The 20,726-nt window shown below is 41.1% G+C and overlaps 2 protein-coding genes across 2 annotated transcripts; one reads left to right on the top strand and one right to left on the bottom strand.

The window, feature by feature from the left end:
* Positions 1-2,242: 2,242 nt before the first annotated feature.
* Positions 2,243-12,230, top strand: qpctla (glutaminyl-peptide cyclotransferase-like a). The gene is made up of 7 exons (XM_072695663.1): positions 2,243-3,835; positions 4,602-4,748; positions 5,250-5,543; positions 8,013-8,174; positions 8,505-8,604; positions 9,097-9,213; positions 9,664-12,230. The coding sequence occupies exons 1-7, from the start codon at positions 3,638-3,640 to the stop codon at positions 9,807-9,809; spliced, it is 1,164 nt and encodes a 387-aa protein (XP_072551764.1). The 5' UTR covers positions 2,243-3,637; the 3' UTR covers positions 9,810-12,230.
* Positions 12,231-14,107: 1,877 nt separating this feature from the next.
* six9 (SIX homeobox 9) lies at positions 14,108-18,655 on the bottom strand. The gene is made up of 3 exons (XM_072695021.1): positions 18,233-18,655; positions 14,485-14,648; positions 14,108-14,297 (listed from the first exon to the last, which is right to left on the bottom strand). Exons 1-3 carry the CDS (start codon positions 18,653-18,655, stop codon positions 14,108-14,110), a joined length of 777 nt encoding a protein of 258 aa, XP_072551122.1.
* Positions 18,656-20,726: the final 2,071 nt, after the last annotated feature.

Below are 20,726 nucleotides of genomic sequence, written 5' to 3'. Positions count from 1 at the left end.
AATGATGTGCTTTTGTGCCTGAACCTTCTACACAGTACAATGTAAGGGTGGGTGTGTACTCGCCCCCTGCAACTATAATTTCAATGTATTTAGATCTCAGCATTGGCCCCATCATCAGAAGAGTGCCAGTTCGATCCCCGGCAATGCCACAGCACAACTGGTCTCTCGCAAAGTAGCTTGACAGAAATCTGGGCCTGAGTGAGCCAGAGGAACCAAAACCGGAGCCTATCATCCTCTGGTCCACACTGGATAGCACTCCGATTGGATGCACTCAGATGCTGGATTATATTGAAACAGTTACACACTTTATTTTGATCTGTCCCTGTTGTCTAATGTGGACATAACATTATAATGAGACACTTAATGGAATGTGAGATTGCCATAACATTAAAAAAAACCTCTGGCAGGTAAAATAAATAACACTGAATATCTCGCTACAATGGCGCCTGTCAGGGGAGGGTATAGTAGGTAACGAACAGTCAGTTTTTGTGTCAGGTGATGTGTTAAAAGCAGGAAAATGGGCAAGCATATGAATCTTGACCCTTTGACAAGAGCCAGATTCTGATATCTAGGCGACTGGGTCAGAAAACACCTCCAAAACATCAGGCAGGTCTTGTGGGGTGTTCTCAATATGCAGTGGTCAGTACTTACCAAAAGTGCTCCAAGGAAGGACGACCGGCGAACCAGTGACAGGGTCATGGGTGCCCCAAGGCTTATTGCTGCAATCCATGGAGGCTCAACCTCACAAGTGCGGAAGTCTTGATGCCAGATACCACAGGACGCCTTCCGAGGGCTTGTGGAGTCAGTTTTGGCAGCACAAGGAGGACAGACACAAAATTAGGCAGGTGGTTTTAATGTTATGGCTGATTGGTGTGTATATGTGAGACCTATGTGACAGCTGTGAGAAACTGCAGTGGTTTATACCTAAAACATGAACATTGCTCAGCTCAGAATGGACAAAATGTCATGAATATATAACCTAATTTACTGTTCCTGGAGTCCAACCACGTGTTTTTCTTTCCCTGCGGCTCCAGATTTAATCCTCCATCCGTCTCTTTACTGAGAGAGACCGTCATTTCTCCGTCCCGCAGACCCTAAAGCAGACAGCCGCAGCTTAGAGAATATTAACCAAAGTCCTTCAGGGTAGTGAATCACAAATTTATGAGTCATAAATTTGATCTGCTGTTTTCAAAACCGAGCTAGAGAGTTGGCGGTTATGTTGTTCCTCATTATTTTTTTGGATATAGCTCTCCACATGTTTGGAACTTGGTTTCCTAATAAAATATTAAGAGCATTTGTTTACTGAAAAATACACGAGTTTGGCTAATAAAATTAAGTCCAGACTGGTTGAAGCTGAAGGAACAGAAAGGCTACAGTAACTCTGATGACTTCTGTCCAACTGTGGTGAGCAGAAAAGCATCTCAGAATCCACAACACGTCCAACCTTCAGGCAGATTAACTACAACAGCAGAAGACCGGGTCGGCTTCCACTTCTGTCAGCCAAGACCAGAAGCTGAGGCTGCAGTGGGCACAGGGTCACAGAAACTGGACAGTTGAGGACTGAAGGAACGAAGCCTGATCTAATGAATCTGGATTCCTGCAGATAGGAAGGTATGGTCACAGTATGGCTCCAACAGCATGAATCCATGGGCCCAACCTGCCCTGTCTCAACAGTCCAGGCTGGTGCAGGTGGTGTAATGGTGTGGCCTTTTAATACTAATCTATCATCTCTTGAGTGCCACAGCCTACTTGATCTAATTCAGTGGCCTTCTAAAAGGATAAAGGTAAAGGTGCACGTATTTGTCGCTGTACAGTGTGGACTGTACAGCGAAATGTGTCCTCCGCATTTAACCCATCTGGTAGTGAACACACACTCACACACACACATGTGTTAGGGGCAGTGAGTACACACACACCCAGAGCGGTGGGCAGCCAACTCCAGCGCCCGGGGAGCAGAGAGGGTAAAGGGCCTTGCTCAAGGGCCCAACAGTGGCAGCTTGCCGAGCCCGGGATTCGAACCCACAACTGAGTCACCGCATCCAACAGAATCCAGGAGAAGACCATTGGGATGTGGTAGAAAGGGAGATTAGAGGCATGAAACCTACAAAACCTGCTCTTGTTTCAGCAATGACTGTACCTTAGGGCTGTCCGGATACTTGTGACCATGTAAATCGCCGTCTGTTTAGCTGCCTGCTCCTTTAAGGGCGTAGCTAAGTCACATGAGTCTCTGAATACGGAAACACAGAACCGGGAAAGAGAGATCAACACAGAGAAGCTGGAGAAATACACTCATGCTCTTTAGGGCAGAAGCAGCAGCAGAAGCAGCAGAAGCAGCAGCAGGAGCAGAAGCAGAAGCAGCAGAAGCAGCAGCAGCAGAAGCAGCAGCAGCAGTGTGAGGTGAAAGTGGAGTGAGTACACAGGCAGCTATAGCTACATATAAAAAAAAAAAAACCCCGAGCCATTTGTTATTTAGCATGCCTTAAAAGCACAGAGCAGAAGTAAGAGCCCATGTCATGTGGGAACTAAGTTAGGGTCATGGACTGGTTACGATGAAGGGAGCAGTCAGCCCCTCTAGTGTGCTTTACTGCACAGCGCCCCTGCATTGCTGCAGCGCTGACAGCCTATAGCACTTACTGCTAAACGCTGGCTAGATAATAGCTAACTAACTAACTACCTATGAAGATCTAGATATGTGCTGATATTGCCTGAGTAGCATGTAGCTATTAGCTATAGTGTTTCGAGTTCCAAACCTGTGCAGTTTTATGTAACTAGCTAATAAATCTCGATAATGAAGTCTCTGTAGGGTCGTGTCCCATTTGTCCCATCTTGGCCATGTTGCCTTTTGAGAGGGCTGCTTAGATAGCTTGCTAGGTCCCATGTACCAGAGGACAGAAGTTTGCTTCTTGTATTTTAATTCCGAGAAAGATTATTTAGCTACTTAAACACCTGCATGTTCGTCAGGATGGGTCATTTAATTCCCCAAATTAAATATTTTAGAATAGGAATAAAAAGAACAACAATAAACCCGAAGCTTCGTGGTGTTGCCGACTCGTCTGCGGATTTAGAAGTGTAGCTAGCACTAGTTTTCTAAATGAAACAGTACTGGCATGGCATTTCTGAAGCTTTAAAATACTAATGGAAATGTTGTATTTGATGGTTTTGAGGCTGAAACTGAGCAAAACTCCCCCAAAAAAGCAAAGGCAGAGAAGTTCACTTCGTTAACTAGCGCCTGCTGGTTGAATGCAGCTAGCCTAGCCACCAGAATCCGTTACTACTCGTGACGCCCGAATCGTGAACGAATCGATTCAGCAAATCACTCGAATTGCTTCACAACTGTTTTCGTAGCATCTACACAACGGCTGTTTAAACTCGGACAACATGAATTTAGCTATTGTTTTCGTACTTTAGACGTAAAGTCACTGTCATACTGTAATATATCAGCTACGAGTCACAAATCGTTTGAATCACATGACCGGGGAGTACAAAAGAGTCGGTTCGGTAAATTGAATCGAGCGTTCCATTATTAGTTATTCCTGACGTGTCCTCAGCTCGCTCCTCCGCTGCGCCCCCTGCTGGCTCGCCGCACTCCCCCTCCCTCCACGTTCCTGTATAGCTGGCTGCTTCCAGGACTTCCAGTATGTCGAAAAGCAGCCGAAGACACAGATCCTTGCCGGGCAACGGAGTGTCCAGTTGTCCGGTGAGGTCCAGCTCCCGCCGCGCGCTGGTTTGGTGCCTCTGCTGCGCGCTGGCGGTGGCGCTGATGCTTGGACTGTATCTGTCCACTGAGTCCAGCGACAACAGCCCAAGACACACCACAGATCTGCTGAAGGACAAGGTAAACATCTGTGTGTGTGTGTGTGTGTGTGTGTGTGACAGTAGTGTCACTAGCAGAATATGTGTGTGTCTGGTAGGCTTGAGCTATTCTGTACAGTAAAAGGCTTCAGAGGTCAGAAACACCTCAGATACTGTGTTCCCCTTTAGAACTTCAGTAGAACTTCTTAGTACATCCAGCATTATCTCGAAGACCCTGTTCTTCTGATTCTGGGTCTTTTTGTTCTTGCTGTAAGATGTGCATGTGTGTTTACTGTATATGCTGTATGTATGTACTGTGGCATGCAAAATTTTGAGCACTGCAATAGATTTGAACTTTTTCCAAGATCTCAGACCTTAAGTACCTTAATTATGGCAATGACTTTTTCACAAACATTGTTAGGAAAGTCCAAGTGATGCAAATTGCAAAGCTTTATACATTGTCTGACTCCTCAAACATTATCCCAACAATCAGCAGCCACAGTCTTGTCCAAGCAGCTGTCTTCAGGTAGCCATTTTTTCAGTAGTAGGAGTTAAGGTCTGGAATACCTTGTAGACCTTGTGAGAAGGCAAATCAGAAGGCCTCCTTGACTGCAAAAGACCTCCAGGAAAGTTCTGCAGACTCTGGACTGGTGGTACACCATGGTACTGTACAGCGACACCTGCTCAACTATGATCTTCATGGTCAGCAGAAGTCATCAGAAGAAACCCTTACCTCGCCTGCAGCATTATAAAAAAGTGTATGAATTTGTTATCACCATACATTATTAATTATTAATCTCTCTTTTCAGTTTTCCCACAAGCCCAGAAAGTGCTCCCTGGCACAGGTGCGCAAACTTGCAGCTCAGGTGGACGGATCTCGTCTGTGGGAGACTCACCTGAGGCCCATGCTGATAGAAAGGGTTCCAGGCACCTCGGGCAGCCAAACAGTACGACAGGTAAGACACTGCTGCGTATAATACACATCACTGCAGGCTTACTTCCATGAACCAGGACATATCTGTCTCTAGTTGTAGAGTAATTTTAGCGGAGTAATTGTGTCAGCGGAGGAGGTGAAGTCTAGTCAATGGACTCAATATGTAGAATTTTGAGATGGTGCAATATCACACCAATAGTGTTGAAGTAGTTTAAACTACTCCAACAGCCCAAGGAGGCTGCAGCTAACAGCATTACATCTCAGGATAGGTTTGATAAACGATCAGATTGGATGAATTATTATTTATTTAATTACTTACAGCAATCTAAAATAAGTCAATGCTGAAAGACTGTACAGCACACTTACAGTTACCTTAAATAAAAAGGAAGATGGTCTGGCGTACAATAAACCTTATGTAACTGTTAAAAAGTAATTTAATAGAATATTAGTTTTATATCTTCTGAATGAGCAAAACACTAAAGAATTAGTTTAACATGTTTTGCTTTTTTTTTTGTTTGGTCAGCACATTCTGTCCCAGCTGAGGTCCCTCTCTGCCGGCTGGACAATGGAAGAAGACTCGTTCCAGTCGCCCACTCCCAAAGGTTCGGTGACCTTCAGTAATGTACTGGCAGTGCTGGACCCCTCGGCCCCTCGGCGGCTGCTGCTCGCCTGCCACCACGACTCCAAAATCTTCCCCCGTGACTCCAAACACCCGCAGCGTGGGTTCATTGGGGCCAGCGACTCGGCCGTGCCCTGCGCTATGATGCTGGAGTTGGCCTCTGCTCTGGACACGGAGCTCAAAGCGTTAAAGCAGCAGGTGAGCCACAGGATTGAACGCGGCATCACAGAGCATCCTAAGCAGTGTTGGAGCTGGATTAGTGCCTGTCCTGCTGTGGTAACAGTGGTGCTTTTGACCATTTCTGTTGGTTTATATTTTCCTTAATCCTGCCAAAAATAAGCTTGCCTGCTCAACAGTCAAGTAGAATCAATTGTGAATAGATATGTGAATATTACATGACTACTGCATCACTACACACACACACACACACACACACACACACACACTCTTATCACGGTTAGACTGTAAAAATACACACATTGCATATTCAAACTGGATTAAAATCAGTTCTCAATTATTGTAGCTGGACTTTGGATTCTGCCCAAATCCACAACACCTGATCCAACTAATACCTTCAGAAGTCCTCGATTGGCTGAATAGGGTGTGCTAGATTTGGGTTAGATTTGGATAAGAAGGAAGAAGGGTTGGATACCACTGCTGTAGATCATGCTGGATTAAAATCACTCCACGCTTTTTGTAGTTAGACTTTGGATTCTGGCCAAATCCACATCACCTGATCCACCTAATGCCTTCAGAAGTCATTGATTGGCTAAATAGGGTGTTCTAGATTTGAATTAGAAGGAGGGAAGGTTGGAGACCACTGCTGTAGATCATGCTGCTTTAAAATCACTCCACACTAATTGCTGTTGCACTGTACAAACACTGCAGATTCATACTGGATTAAAACCCAGTTTTCACTGTCAGACTATAATAATTGTGGAATTATGGTCAGGCAGTAAAAGCTACACGTACTGCAGATTCATAATGAAATAAAATCACCACAGACATATTATGGCCAGACTGTAAAAATGCATATATTGCATATAAATTGACGATACATACTGGACTAAAATCCCCATAGACGTATTACAATCAGACTGTAAAAACGACACATATAGCAGATTCATACTGGATTGCAGTGAAACAGATCTCTAGGTAAAGCTAATAAAAATCTAATATGGTATAATTCCTCATGGTAAAAGATGTTCAAATGTGTTTAAAGGTGATATTTGTCAAAGGTCCAGATTGGTAAAATGGGGATCTAAAGGAGCTTGATCCATTACTGTAGAGAAATGACTCCCTGTTTGACCATTTTAGGGTTCTGGTTTCTGTCTTATTCTCATACAGCGGTAATTGTACCTGTGAAAGTCATGTTTGTGGAGGAGGAAAGGTAGTGGTTTTGAAAAAAAGGGTTAAAGGAGAAAGGAGGGAGTGTGTGAAATCGAGGAAGGCTCAGATGCTGCTGGCTGCGTGCCCCTCACTGCAGCTCCAAGCACGATTTGCTGACTCAAACCCCCCGAGTGTGTGTGTGTGTGTGTGTGTGTGTGTGTGTGTGTGTGTGTGTGTGTGTGTGTGTGTGTGTGTGTGTGTGTGTGTGTGAGAGAGAGAGGGAGAAAGAGAGAAATTTTACTCTCTGTGTAGTGATTGAATGTTCCCATGGTCAATTGGGAGAAGTCTTTTGTACATTATTTCATTTTAAAAACTAAAAAGCCACGACTGCAGTTTCTGTTAGCTATGGGGTTACATACAGTGAGCCAATAGAAATGCCCTGTAAAGACTGTAATTCTACTGCATAGTGGGCCTGTTCCCCCAGACAGGGATGAAGACTAGTCCTGGACTACACATTGTTTTGAATGTAGATTTTCTATTAAAAGGAAAATGCAATCTCTAACTACAACTTAATTTGCCTGGGAAAGTGACCTGTATGTCTAGATCTATCCAGACACTTGTTTTAACCCTACATCTATCTTTTTTGGAGCATAATCGAGGTTTTGTGACCTCTGCAACAGTGTGGGGATTTACAAATTATTTACCTTCTTTACCTTGTGTTTGTGTGTGAGGAGCAGGGTAATGGAGTACAAGTGCTAACTTTGAATATTGGTAAATGGGCTGATGGGCAAGATTGGACGTTCTTGGCAGATGTAGGCAGTAAACTAGAGGTTCCACATTGTATTGCAGGAACTACTCTGATGCCGGTTATTGGGCTCTACTCAAATGTATAATGTATATTTACGCTATAGAGCTAACAGTGCCGTTTGAAGATGAGGTTGCTGGAGCTTACAATAGGAAAAGGTTCAGGTAAGAATCGGTGGCTGAGGTGAGCGAGTATGAGTGGCAAGCATATATTATAACAGTAGAGGTAGGTGTTGGGGGTTCGTAGCAAAGTCTGTCAAGACGTTGCTGGTTGAATTGAGATTAAGAGGTTGTGTGCAGAGGGCAGCCGTGAAGGAATTGTCAGGAGTAGCTGAAAGGGAAGAGTGTTTGAAGGTGTAGGAATAGAGGGAGAGATGGGCTGCTTGGTGCGTATGCTAGTGGTATAGTTGGTACTCTTCCGGAAAGGTTGTGGGCTTAATTCAGCAAAACCCAGACAACTGGATGTGCATACCTGATGAAGAGCTTGTGACCCCACCCCACCCTCCCTTACTCTCCCATTCTCACTCTCTGTAGAAGTCTGTGGTGACGCTGCAACTTGTGTTTTTCGATGGAGAGGAGGCGTTTGAGGAGTGGACAGATACAGACTCCCTCTACGGGTCACGGCATCTGGCTGAGCTCATGGCCCACACACCCCATCCTCCAGGGTCTACACATACTACGCTACTGCAGGCAGTGGTGAGTCTGTGCATCTGCAGATTTCATATTGTAATACTCTGTTTGCTACTGCAAGCATATATTAAATCAATTTTAGAATGAATTCCAACCTAAAATTAAAGCCTAATAAATCCAACCCTTGACAGATGCTGTTTGAACCAGTTTATCAGTGTTTTGTTTTTTTACCTGGTGGTCCTGATGTTATGGCTGGTCGTTGTGTGTGTGTGTGTGTATATATATATATATATATATATATATATATATATATATATATATATATATATATATATAAATACATATATATAATTTTTTTCAAGAAAAGGTAACACCCTTCTATTGTCTATCTTACAGGATTTGTTTGTATTACTTGACTTACTTGGAGGGCCAGAGCCACTGATCGTCAGTCATTTTGATAACACGGCCCGATGGTTTGACCGCCTTATTGCTGCAGGTTTGAATTTAATTTTTTTCTTTCACGAATGTATATTTATATAGAAGTGAGTTCATTAATTACATATATATGCTTATAATACATGTATGTATGCTTTTTGCCCAATATATTGATCCAGTATTCATCTGCAGTATTTTTTACAGTCATGTAATGTGTGTAGTGCTTACAGTCTTACAGTAATAGTTGTATAAGGATTTTATATGCAGCATAACGGTAATAAATGTGGAGCCATTGGAACTTAGTAATAGTAATAATAGTTCCAGTCCAGTTTACCTAACCTTGTAATTTAAAAAAAAAATCATCTAGGAAATGTACATTTTCTTACACCAGTTGCCAATCATCTCCAGTAAAAGTAATGCAACTTGAACAGATCTTCAGCCAGTATTAAAGCCTGCAGTGTTTAGCCGTGCACGACTGCCTCTGACAGCACTGTTTTAGTGCATTTTTAATGATCATGTTCCCTGTTTTTTCCTCTGTCTCCTGCTGTTTCAGAGACAAGGCTGCACCGCCAGGGCCTGCTGTCATCTCACCCCTCAGAGCAGAGCTACTTCAGGAAGGACTTTTACCTGGGCCCAGTGCAGGACGACCACATTCCCTTCCTACATCGGGGTGAGCCACAGCTAGCAGAGACATACTCACACACACACACACCTACTTTCAGGGTTGTTAAATTTTTGTTTAAAAAAATATTATTTTTTTGTTTGTTTTGGGGGGTTTTTCCCACATTTTCAGTGTAATGTTGGTTAAGTTTTAAGAGCATGTTATTAATTATTAAGGATAATTCTATTATACTTCTAATTCTCCTTAAAATTAATGTTAGCCTAATTTCACCCAAGTTCAAGATGCCTCAGGACCACCACAGAACAAGCAGTATTTAGGTGATGGGTCATGATCAGCACTGCAATGATACTGATATAGTGGTGTTAGTAGTGTGTGTTATGATGGTATGTGTGGATCAGACACAGCACTGCTGCTGGACTGAGAATACTCCACCAACACAGTCTGATCTACCTGAACAAATACTTGAGCATGCGTACATTTGTTGTTTTTCACCTGCAGGCGTCTCTGTTCTCCATGTGATCCCCACACCGTTCCCTTCATTCTGGCACACGCTGCAGGACACAGAGGAGAACATGCACCGTCCCACAGTGGAGAACCTCACCAAAATCCTGGCCATCTTCCTGGCTGAGTACCTGCATCTCTGAGCAAACTCCAGCTACCTCTTAGATACATCTTTGCACACACCACACACCACACACACACACACACACATGAGCCACAGGAGTGTGATAGAATGACATTTACAACACAGCATTTATTTATTTTATTGAAAAAGAGCCATAGGTCATACCGGCCAACAAACCCCTGCTTTGGCAGCTCCTGAAACTGCAGTTTCAGCCTAAACTGTCGTTGGACCTTAAGAAGACTTTTGTTGCTCACACTTGAAGCCAAAGGCTGTGTACACCTGCTTGGTCGTCCTGTGGATTTGACTTACGGTAGCGGTTGTATCAGTCTTTAACTCGCCATCGTTGCATTTGAGCTAGTGATTACTAACCCTTTGCTCTGTGTACGAACAGGCAGATTCAACTGAACAACTGTCACTTGAAAAACCTTGTATTTTCATTTTTGACCTAATGTGTATCTGATTCTTTACATTGTGTCCCGGTTTTGTGATGAATGGACCAATAGAAATGCTCCAAAATGATTCATTAGAAACTCTTTTTACACTGACTATCATTGAAAGTTATGAGGGTGTTTTCCCTGTACTGTAAAATTACCATTTTGGAGATGCAAGGTTTTTCTTGACAGTGTTGATATTTTAGGAATTGTACTTCAATGTAGACTGTATTGTACTATTGAGTGTATAGTACTGTATAGTATCTGAATGATAAATCCCATTAAGAACTGTTTCTCACCGGTGTTGTTCTGAAGGCTATTAATGGGGCCTGTGGGATTTAGTATTTCAATTCTGGTGGAATTGGATAGTTTGGAACTGGTTCGGATTAAGGAACCGTTTGTCAATATATAATAAATATATAATCATAGTGAAAAAAAAGTTTTAAAAAGTTGAATTAATAGTGTCCAAATAAGCAATTCTGCTCTTGAAATACAAACTACAGATGGGACACTGGCTGGTGTTTGAAATGATATTTGTTGCCATGCCTTAGGTAATGACTGTTAAGTCTTATTGTTGTTTAACACTGGTTCACACAGGAAGCAGGCCACATGTTGGGGGAAGTAATAGAAGTAATACTAATAATAAGAATAGGGTACTAATAATAGGGTACTTTCCATTAATAATTGCTGGCTTCATCTGATAATAATAATTTAAATGAATCAGTAGCGGTCATAATTGACTGTTTCAGAGAAATGGTAAGAGAAATACCGTACCGAAAAACAGTAATAAACCATTGAAGCTTTGAATCATAAATAAATACAAAAATACTATTCACTGAACTAAAAAATACTTTAAAAAATCATACACTGGCAGTCAAATGCTGCATGTATGTTTGTTTTGTTTGTTTTATAATACTAAATTACTGATGCAAAAGGTCAACAAGAACAAATGAGGGGGAAAAAAATATTAGGGCTGTACCCAATGAACCCAACAGAGATTTGACTATTCATTAATAGCTTTTTTCCCATATGGGAACATATTTTAGCATATACAAATTAATAAAAGAGACAATGCGTATGATCGATTGCAAATTATTTTAATTAACATAATGAAATGTTGGTCTGCCATATAATTTAAGGAATATTGAGACAGACATCAGCATGTATTTGTTTAATAGAAGCTGTTCTGTCCTATTTTATTTAATTTTATTCAACGGGATAAGTCTTCATCTTTATTTTTCTTAATTTTAAGAAGTTGTCACATAGATTTTCTTTTAGAAAACTCCCAGACAGCCCTGCTAGAATATAAAAATATATATTTATGATTCCCATTATTTATAATTCTTTGTTAAAAATGAAATGATCTATTTTTGTCTTTTGTCTGTTTTAAGAATGTTTAAGGATCTCTGACGACTGACAGGTCCCCAACTGATGATTCGACACGTTCACTTACATTCGTTGCCCCCTGTGTCTAAAGATATTGTGTGGCCTTGATGAGCACCTCACATTGCTGTCCACACACCTCCTATAGTGGTTGGGTATTTCTTCTCCACACATTTCCCAACACAGTCCCACAAGCTCTCAACTGGGTTTAAATCTGGTGATTGTGTTTCCATGACTTCATTGGATTAGCGGCGTGGGGTCTCTCATTGTCTTGTTGGCAGATCAAGTCATGGTTTGTGGTTCTGCACCAGAAGAAAAGGTACAGATCCATTAAAACAAGCCCACCACAGCTGCTCAACGTCACTGTAGGGCATATGAAATTCTCTGAGACATTATTTTTGACTGCCAGTGTATGAAACCCTGTTAGTGTCAAAGCTGCTTAAAATGCTTGTAGATGACAGTTCCCATCAGGCTCTCAATCCAGACTAGTGCTAATGTAGTAAGCCGTACTCTACAGCTTCTAACTGAGCCATGAGTGTTTCATTTATCAGGTTTGCTCACTTGCTTGGTCTTTCAGCTAGGTGCTGTAAAAAGAAGACATCGCCGTCCACACACGCTTAATAAACTGACGAAAGCTGTATGTTGTATTGTTTTTTTATTGTCCTGCAAATGTGTGAATGGTCATGCGCTTTTTACTAGAGATCCAGGTGCGATCCAGTGAGGGGGAAAAAGGCATGTTTTAATGGACTGTGTATTTGTATTTTAATCCAGATCCAGTTCCAGGTCTTTGTTTTAACCGCTGTGTTCAGTGCGGCCTCTGATGCCAATAACGGGGATTATTCCCAGCCCGCAGACATGAGCCGTCTGTAGTCTGCAACTATTTTACAGTGAAACATGAAAACATCATAAAACGTAACATGAAATCCAAAAGTATATGAAAAGCTAGCAAATGCTAAGGCTAATACACACACACACACACACGCACTCTAGAAAACCAAACCATGCTAACAAGTAATTAATCCTTAATTGCGGATTGTGTTCGTACGCTACTTGACCTTACAACATATGCCAAGTGTAAACAGGGCGGTCAGTTAGCATTGCTGGCCAAGGTTAGCCTCCCCTTCCCTTGTCAGTGCAAAGAGTAGTGCGCAAGTGAGGAGTGGCGGGTGGGTTGAGAAGAGCTGGGCACAGGGGAAGAGTGCTCTAGGGCTCGTCGGTGGTAAACGGTCATCGTCAACCGGAACTAGAAGCTGAATTATCCCAGGTCCCAGTTCCCAGTGAATTATCCCAGTGGTGGCAGTCTGATCAGGTCAGGAGGCCAAATAAGGTGATTGGAACATCTCTATTCTTTATATTACAACACATGAAAGAAACACTGTGATCACCAGGTCATATAAATGTGGTTTATTACAAAGCTGAGCTAAAACACAAGCAATACAAGGGGAGCGTTTTAATATAGCCAATCCATCTCAATCATTACAGGGAAGTTTTTTTCCATTCAAACTAAGGATGTAACCATTTCAGTACATGAACTATTAAAATGGTGCATTAAAGCACCTATATGTAGCATTTTACCTTCACATTTTAGAATCATGGTGGTGGAAGACTTGACTATAATAGGGAGAAGGCATACTTGTGTAAAATCTTGTAATATTCCTCCTCCGCCTCAGTCCACATGCTTCTCTACTTCAGATGCCGCTTCTGTAGCTCTCAGCTTGTCAACAAATGCATGTGTACAGCTGTCCATAAGGGGGAACCCCTGTCCTTCACATTTTAGTGAACACCACCTTTATCTCAGGAAGGTCTGGTTGATGAGCTCATTAGCTGACTCAGGTGTGGTGAAAGCAGGGGAAACACAAAAATAGGAAAATCAAGGGGTTCTCTATGAGTAGGATTGGGAGCTACCAGCATTGTGAAACACTGCTCTACAGCACTGAACAACTGCATGTATCTACTGCAAGTATGAAGAGCCTGTAAAAAAACATCTGCATAAACAAGACAATACCAAGCTGCGGATGTGACATGATGCTCCTTTATTCTATTAATTCTATTGTCATTTCTGATTTATTATTAATTATTTTTTTGTATTCATAGTTTTATTAGTTCACTAGTTTGTAAACACAGCAGAACTGTTTTGTCCATTCCAAGTTGTTCGCAAACCTCAGGGAAAAAATATAATAATAATAAAAATAATAATAATGATGATGTTATTAAACATACTGTGTTGTGAAAGTATTTTCAAGTTTTGGCATTACTTTTTTGCCACTTAGCTGCTAAGTTAACCTCCTCGTAAGTAACTGGGTACAGCATGGCTTCAGGGTACCACAGAAGCCATACTGACGAGTAATGCCTCCTCTACCACCGCCAGGGGGCAGCAGCGGATTGTGTTCGTACGCCACTTGACCTTACAGCGTGTCCCAAGTGTAAACAGGGTGGTCAGTCAGCATTGATCCAAACCCCCCCCCAACCCACACACACACACACACACACACACAGTTCCTTGTCAGTACGAACAGTAGTGCGCAGGTCCCAGGTGGCTGAGGGGCGGCGGGTGGGCTGAGGGGAGCTGGGCGCAGGGGAAGAGTGGTATAGGGCTCGTCGGTGGTGAAAGGTCATCGTCAGAGCTATGGGCCGCACCTCTAGATGCTCCGCTGGAGCACAGCAGCTGCTGGGGCAGTGCATCGTCCCCGTGTCTGAGAGCGGAAAGAGCGAGGAGGAGTCGCTTCAATCAGGGGTTTAAAGTTTCTACAGAAAAACAACATCTGAAGCTGAATAACTTCAGGCATCAAACACGTCTCCAAATGTGCTGAAAAGAGCAAGACTGCTTCACTGCCCCTAAGGAGAGGACGGTAAAGGAACACGGGGGAACACGCCTCTCACCCTGTCCGGCCCTGGGCAGCTCGGTCCCTCTGGCGGCGGTTTTTGAACCAGTTGCTGACCTGAGTGGCCGTGAGGCCGGTGGCTGCGGCCAGATCGCGTTTCTCCCGGGGTGAAGGGTAGGGCTTCCGGCAGTACCACTCTCTCAACACACACCGAGATTTCTCCTAAACACACACACACACAGAGAGAGAGAGAGAGAGAGAGAGAGAGAGAGAGAAATAAGAAATAGAGAGAGAGAGAGAAATAAGAAATAGAGAGAGAGAAATAAGAAATAGAGAGAGAGAGAGAAATAAGAAAGAGAGAGAAATAAGAAAGAGAGAGAAATAAGAAAGAGAGAGAGAGAGAAATAAGAAATAGAGAGAGAGAGAGAAATAAGAAATAGAGAGAGAGAGAGAAATAAGAAAGAGAGAGAGAGAGATAAGAAATAGAGAGAAATAAGAAAGAGAGAGAGAAATAAGAAAGAGAGAGAGAAATAAGAAAAAGAGAGAGAGGGGAATAAGAAAGAGAGAGAAATAAGAAAGAGAGAGAGAGGAATAAGAAATAGAGAGAGAGAGAGAAATAAGAAATAGAGAGAGAGAGAGAAATAAGAAATAGAGAGAGAGAGAAATAAGAAAGAGAGAGAGAAATAAGAAATAGAGAGAGAGAAATAAGAAAGAGAGAGAGAGAAATAAGAAATAGAGAGAGAGAGAAATAAGAAAGAGAGAGAGAAATAAGAAATAGAGAGAGAGAAATAAGAAAGAGAGAGAGAGAAATAAGAAATAGAGAGAGAGAGAGAGAAATAAGAAATAGAGAGAGAGAAATAAGAAAGAGAGAGAGAGAAATAAGAAATAGAGAGAGAGAAATAAGAAAGAGAGAGAGAGAAATAAGAAAGAGAGAGAGAAATAAGAAATAGAGAGAGAAATAAGAAAGAGAGAGAGAGAAATAAGAAATAGAGAGAGAGAGAGAGAGAAATAAGAAATAGAGAGAGAGAGAAATAAGAAAGAGAGAGAGAGAAATAAGAAATAGAGAGAGAGAAATAAGAAAGAGAGAGAGAGAAATAAGAAATAGAGAGAGAGAAATAAGAAAGAGAGAGAGAGACATAAGAAATAGAGAGAGAGAGAGAGAAATAAGAAATAGAGAGAGAGAGAGAGAGAGAGATAAGAAAGAGAGAGAGGAATAAGAAATAGAGAGAGAGAAATAAGAAATAGAGAGAGAGAGAGAGAGAAATAAGAAATAGAGAGAGAGAAATAAGAAATAGAGAGAGAGAGAGAAATAAGAAAGAGAGAGAGAGGGAAATAAGAAATAGAGAGAGAGAGAAATAAGAAAGAGAGAGAGAGAAATAAGAAATAGAGAGAGAGAAATAAGAAAGAGAGAGAGAGAAATAAGAAATAGAGAGAGAGAAATAAGAAAGAGAGAGAGAGAAATAAGAAATAGAGAGAGAGAAATAAGAAAGAGAGAGAGAGAAATAAGAAATAGAGAGAGAGAAATAAGAAATAGAGAGAGAGAGAGAGAGAGACATAAGAAATAGAGAGAGAGAGAGAGAGAGAGAGAGAGAGAAATAAGAAATAGAGAGAGAGAGAGAGAGAGAGATAAGAAAGAGAGAGAGGAATAAGAAATAGAGAGAGAGAAATAAGAAATAGAGAGAGAGAGAGAGAGAGAGAGAGAGAGAGAAATAAGAAATAGAGAGAGAGGAATAAGAAATAGAGAGAGAGAGAAATAAGAAAGAGAGAGAGAGGAATAAGAAATAGAGAGAGAGAGAAATAAGAAATAGAGAGAGAGAGAAATAAGAAAGAGAGAGAGAGAGAGAGAGAGAGAGAGAGAGGACAGTGGTCAGACATGTCCGTGCAGCTAGTTCTGACAGCCAGCCTGGATAAAGGCCGCCGTACCTGTCGAAACGTTTGAAGGCAAAACATTCAACATACAAATATATATATATATATTAATCAGTGCATGAAAAGCGTAGTTTTTCAAAAAGAGCAGAAACTGTTATGAACAAATTATGACCGGCGTGTTACTGTGTTACCAGTACCGGCTGCTGCAGCGTTTAAGGCGGAACGGGAAGGCCTACTAAAAGCCAGCCTCAGCCTCAGCTTTCACTTCACTCTCTCCTGCGGCGATTGTGGTCGTTTTGGTCAGTCCTGGTCATAAAGTGAGTGATAAAAATGTGGTTTGTGAGGCTTCATTACATATTGTTAATGTTTACTAAACCAATACCACGATTTACTTTGCTAACATTGAGTTAATAGCCAGCTAAGCAGCGAGCTAGGGTTAGTTAGCACTAGCTTCCAGGCTAGCTTACGCTCCGGGTTTTAGAGCTAACATTTAAAAACTCATTTTATTATTATTTGTATTATTCTCTAATTAAAAATGTTTTTTTATTGTGTCACTATTTACTCTGGTCAGCTAGCGCTACTTCTGTAATAACTATATTCTGGTTTTGTAATAAATCTGTTAACTAACCCCATTAACTAACTCTCTTTTATTTAATATTGTATGAATTTTTAAAATAACCAACATGCTTCTCTAGATAAAATCCTTTGTGTTTTATTGTCAGATTGATGGTGTTCTTCCTCTATAACGTGCAGGCTAATGAGCAGTTTCTGCCCACAGGCCTTCAGGCTGCTGAATAAGTCATGAAGCTGTTAACCCGTCGTCAGTATCCTTCTCACTCAGTAACTTCATTACTTTACTGCTGTAAACAGTCAGCAAGCCACTGTAACGGTCCAGTGAGAACTTTCTTGAACACTTTTACACTGTACGTAAGTACTAGACACCTTCCTCATGTCACGTTCTGCTGATGTTGTTTACAATCATCTACTCTTCACAGTATGACTTTGCATTTTTGCTATTATTTATTGTTTTACCATATACCACATCTATTCTGTTTAGGTTTGTCCTATTTACATTTGTGTCTGTTAATATCTGTTCATGGTAGGGATGAACCGATACCACTTTTTCATTTCCGAGACTGATACCAGATTTTCAAGTATCTGCTGATACAGAGTACCGATACAGATTCTGACCTAAATACTCATTAGATGGCTATAAATCCTGATATTTATAGTGTTCCACTTTTTATAGGTTGTGTTTTTTTATATAATCTCCCAAATACGATATAATAAGCTTGAAAGAACAGCATTTACTGCACATATATAAAAAAGATATATATAAATTCACATTTCAAATAGATGTTTAGTACTTGATGGCTTCGAGCTTTAAGTACGGCTCAGCTTGACTCGCCATCCTTTAGGATCCATGGAAGACGTGAATCCAGGCTTATTTTCTGTCCTGGCCCCGAAGTGGTGGAACGAACTTCCCCTGGGTGTCCGAACGGTAGAGTCGCTCGGAGTCTTCAAACGTAGAATAAAGACCCTCCTCTGCTAAGAGTACTTGGGTGTAGTCCAGAGTATTTTGGTCTCCATACTGACTTGTATATTTAGTAGTGTCTAAGCTTAAAGGTAGCTTTTGGATCCTAGCCTGTACGAACTAGCTAAGGGTATTTTCTGAGTAAACAGTGATTGCGATACAGTATCTATATTGATGCAAAACTAGTACATAAATTAGAGTTCCATACACAGGACCTGCTCTTTGTATTTAGTATATTGAGTGCCATCAATGTCATTGAGTGCTGTTCTTCTGTAGAATACTAAAAAGGCACTTCACTATGTCTAAACTTTTGACTGGTACTGTCTGCTAACATAAAATTTGTTTATTTGTGTGTGTTTACTTTACACCCTCCAGTTCCAGGCCGTACTTTGAGTCATACTACCTTGAAGCAGTAGCTGGTCTCCTCTCCGTCCCAGATGGTCCGAGGCAGAGGGAATTTGCGGCGGACGCGGTACTTCCCCACTGCCCCTAGAGGACGCCCTCTCTGCAGCTCTGCCTCCAGGTAATGCGCCCTGAGCCACAGCTGCTGGAGGAGAGAGTGACTGCGGGGGGAGAATACGTTCCCCTCGATGAGGGCATACAGCTCTGTAAAGCGCCCCTGATGGAAGGCCACGGCTGCCCTCGCCTTTAGCACGCTTTCCACGCTGTGCAGGCTCAGGTACGAGGAGGAGGAAGAGGACGAGGGGGAGAAGGGAGAGATGGAGGGTAAGGAACGAAGGAATGCCGCCAGACGGTCCATGCATCCACTCTGCAGCAGGACCTCACAAACACATGCCACTTGGTCCTCAGAAAAGACCATCGCCATGGTCTTTGTGTAGGGATGAGGGGGGGGAGTCTAGAGGAGATTGGCATAAAGATGAATAGGGGTTCTAGGTAGTCTGAGTAAAAGCCATAATTGGAAACTTGATTAGTTAATAAAATTATTAATTAGATGTTTTATTTAATACATTACTTACTGTAAGTCTGCACAAATGTATAGTATCAGCTCTACAAACAATGTCATTAGTAGCACTACTATTTGCTTTACCTATGTTTGAAAAGGCAGGACATCAAAAATTATGCCTGCATAAATTGTCTATATAAACAAACATTGTGAGTATTAGTATTGCTGTTTACTATTAGTAGTAAGATAATCCACAAGTTCTAGTCTAGGTCACTTTACTTCAGTAAAATGAATAAAGTACAGTTGATAGAAATATTGGAATATTTGTATTACCGTGTATTTCTGTGTCTTTAAAGTTTTATACAAACAAAATGTAATATTAGTATTATTGAGGTAGTCGAGTAATATAAGGCCCAGGTTGTAGCCCTTCGTTTATTACAGCAAGCTATGAAATGTGATTCATATAAATAGGCCTATAAAGCCCAAATAGGATTAGGGGATTTACTGTTATGTTCCTTTTATGACGTACCTTAAACTGCATTTCAATGCAAATAAATATCAGCAGTATTTATTTTATTGCAGAAAAAGGAATTCAGACATGCAGTTCATAGAAATAGTAGTTCATAGAAAGATCCTTAATTTGTGATATTTCTGAATGAAAAGTTCTATACAAGTGAATATTTTTAGAATTAGTATTATTAGGTATCATATGATAACAGGAGACATTAAAAGTTAACAGCCAGCATGTAAATGTACAGTATTTCATGTAGGCTTGACGGTATTTGGTTTTATAATAGTATTGTTTTAGTATTATTAAGACATCAAATAATAATAGGAGCCCCAGTTTATAGCACTTCTATACTAGCATCAAAAGCCTGTAAGTGTATTTCATTTAAGCCTAATAGTATTTGATTTAATAATATCATTGATTTATTAGTAGTAAGAAAGTAAATAGTAATGGGAACCCCAAGTTGTAGCATCATTTTATTACAATAAAAGCCAGTAAAGCAATAAATACCTTTCATTTAGAAAGTATCATCCAAATCAATTAACTATTATTCATTATTTTATTATTATTATATTCTTGATGCACATTAAGCTGCATTTCTATGTATAAAACAGTGCTGCACAAAAGTAGTAATTATAGATAATAGTAGTAGTAATAGTTGTAGTATAGGTACTATCCTTAGCCATCATTTATATAAACAGACACTATATAGGTAAGAATTATCCTAAAACCAAAGTACCTGTTACAATCACTGCTCCTCGGATTGGCTTGCTCCTAACCAGAAGATGCCACTCTCATGGTAATCCTTTGTGCGGTCAGTATGAGTGCTGGCAAGCTGGCGAGCGGCGGAGAGTGTGTTAGAGTGTAGGAGGTTGCACACACTTCTACCTGTTCTCACCTGAGAAGATCCGCCCACCATGAATGAAGTAAACTTGGGTAACTGGAGCTCATGAGGGTTACAAAAACACTGACATGCACTGACACACTTTGTACGTTGAGTCATGTCTGCACACTCACACTCACACACACACACACACGATTAAAAACACAAACAAGCAAACCTGTTGATCTGGTGCCTTGCTGATATCGCCAATAGTGAGGGAGGGAATGGGATCAAAAAAGGAGCATGTTTAAATTTGAATGCATACTTATTTCCAAATCAAATAAGGGGGCCAACGTTTGTTAAATAGATTTGGTTAGTGATGACAGCAGTGCATGACGTATATACATATATAAATAATAATGCGGGGAGGGGCTTATATGCCTCGTAATTTGTTTCTGAGAAAAAGACTCAGATCTGTTTACTTTCTGCATCGTTTTTTACAGAATCTCCCCTCCACCGTCTCTGTCCTCTTTCTTTCTCTGACTATAAAAAAGATTTCTGCTTATTTTCATGAGACAGTATAACTGTACACATTTTCTGCAAAAACGGCAAAATTCTTTTTATTTTTGTACACTATATGTCCAAATATTTCTGGACACACC

Source organism: Salminus brasiliensis, chromosome 13 (genome assembly GCF_030463535.1).
Source record: "Salminus brasiliensis chromosome 13, fSalBra1.hap2, whole genome shotgun sequence".
Classification (NCBI taxonomy): Eukaryota; Metazoa; Chordata; class Actinopteri; order Characiformes; family Bryconidae; genus Salminus; species Salminus brasiliensis.
The sequence above is the reverse complement of the archived record's forward strand: the minus strand, read 5'-3'. Positions and strand labels throughout refer to the sequence as shown.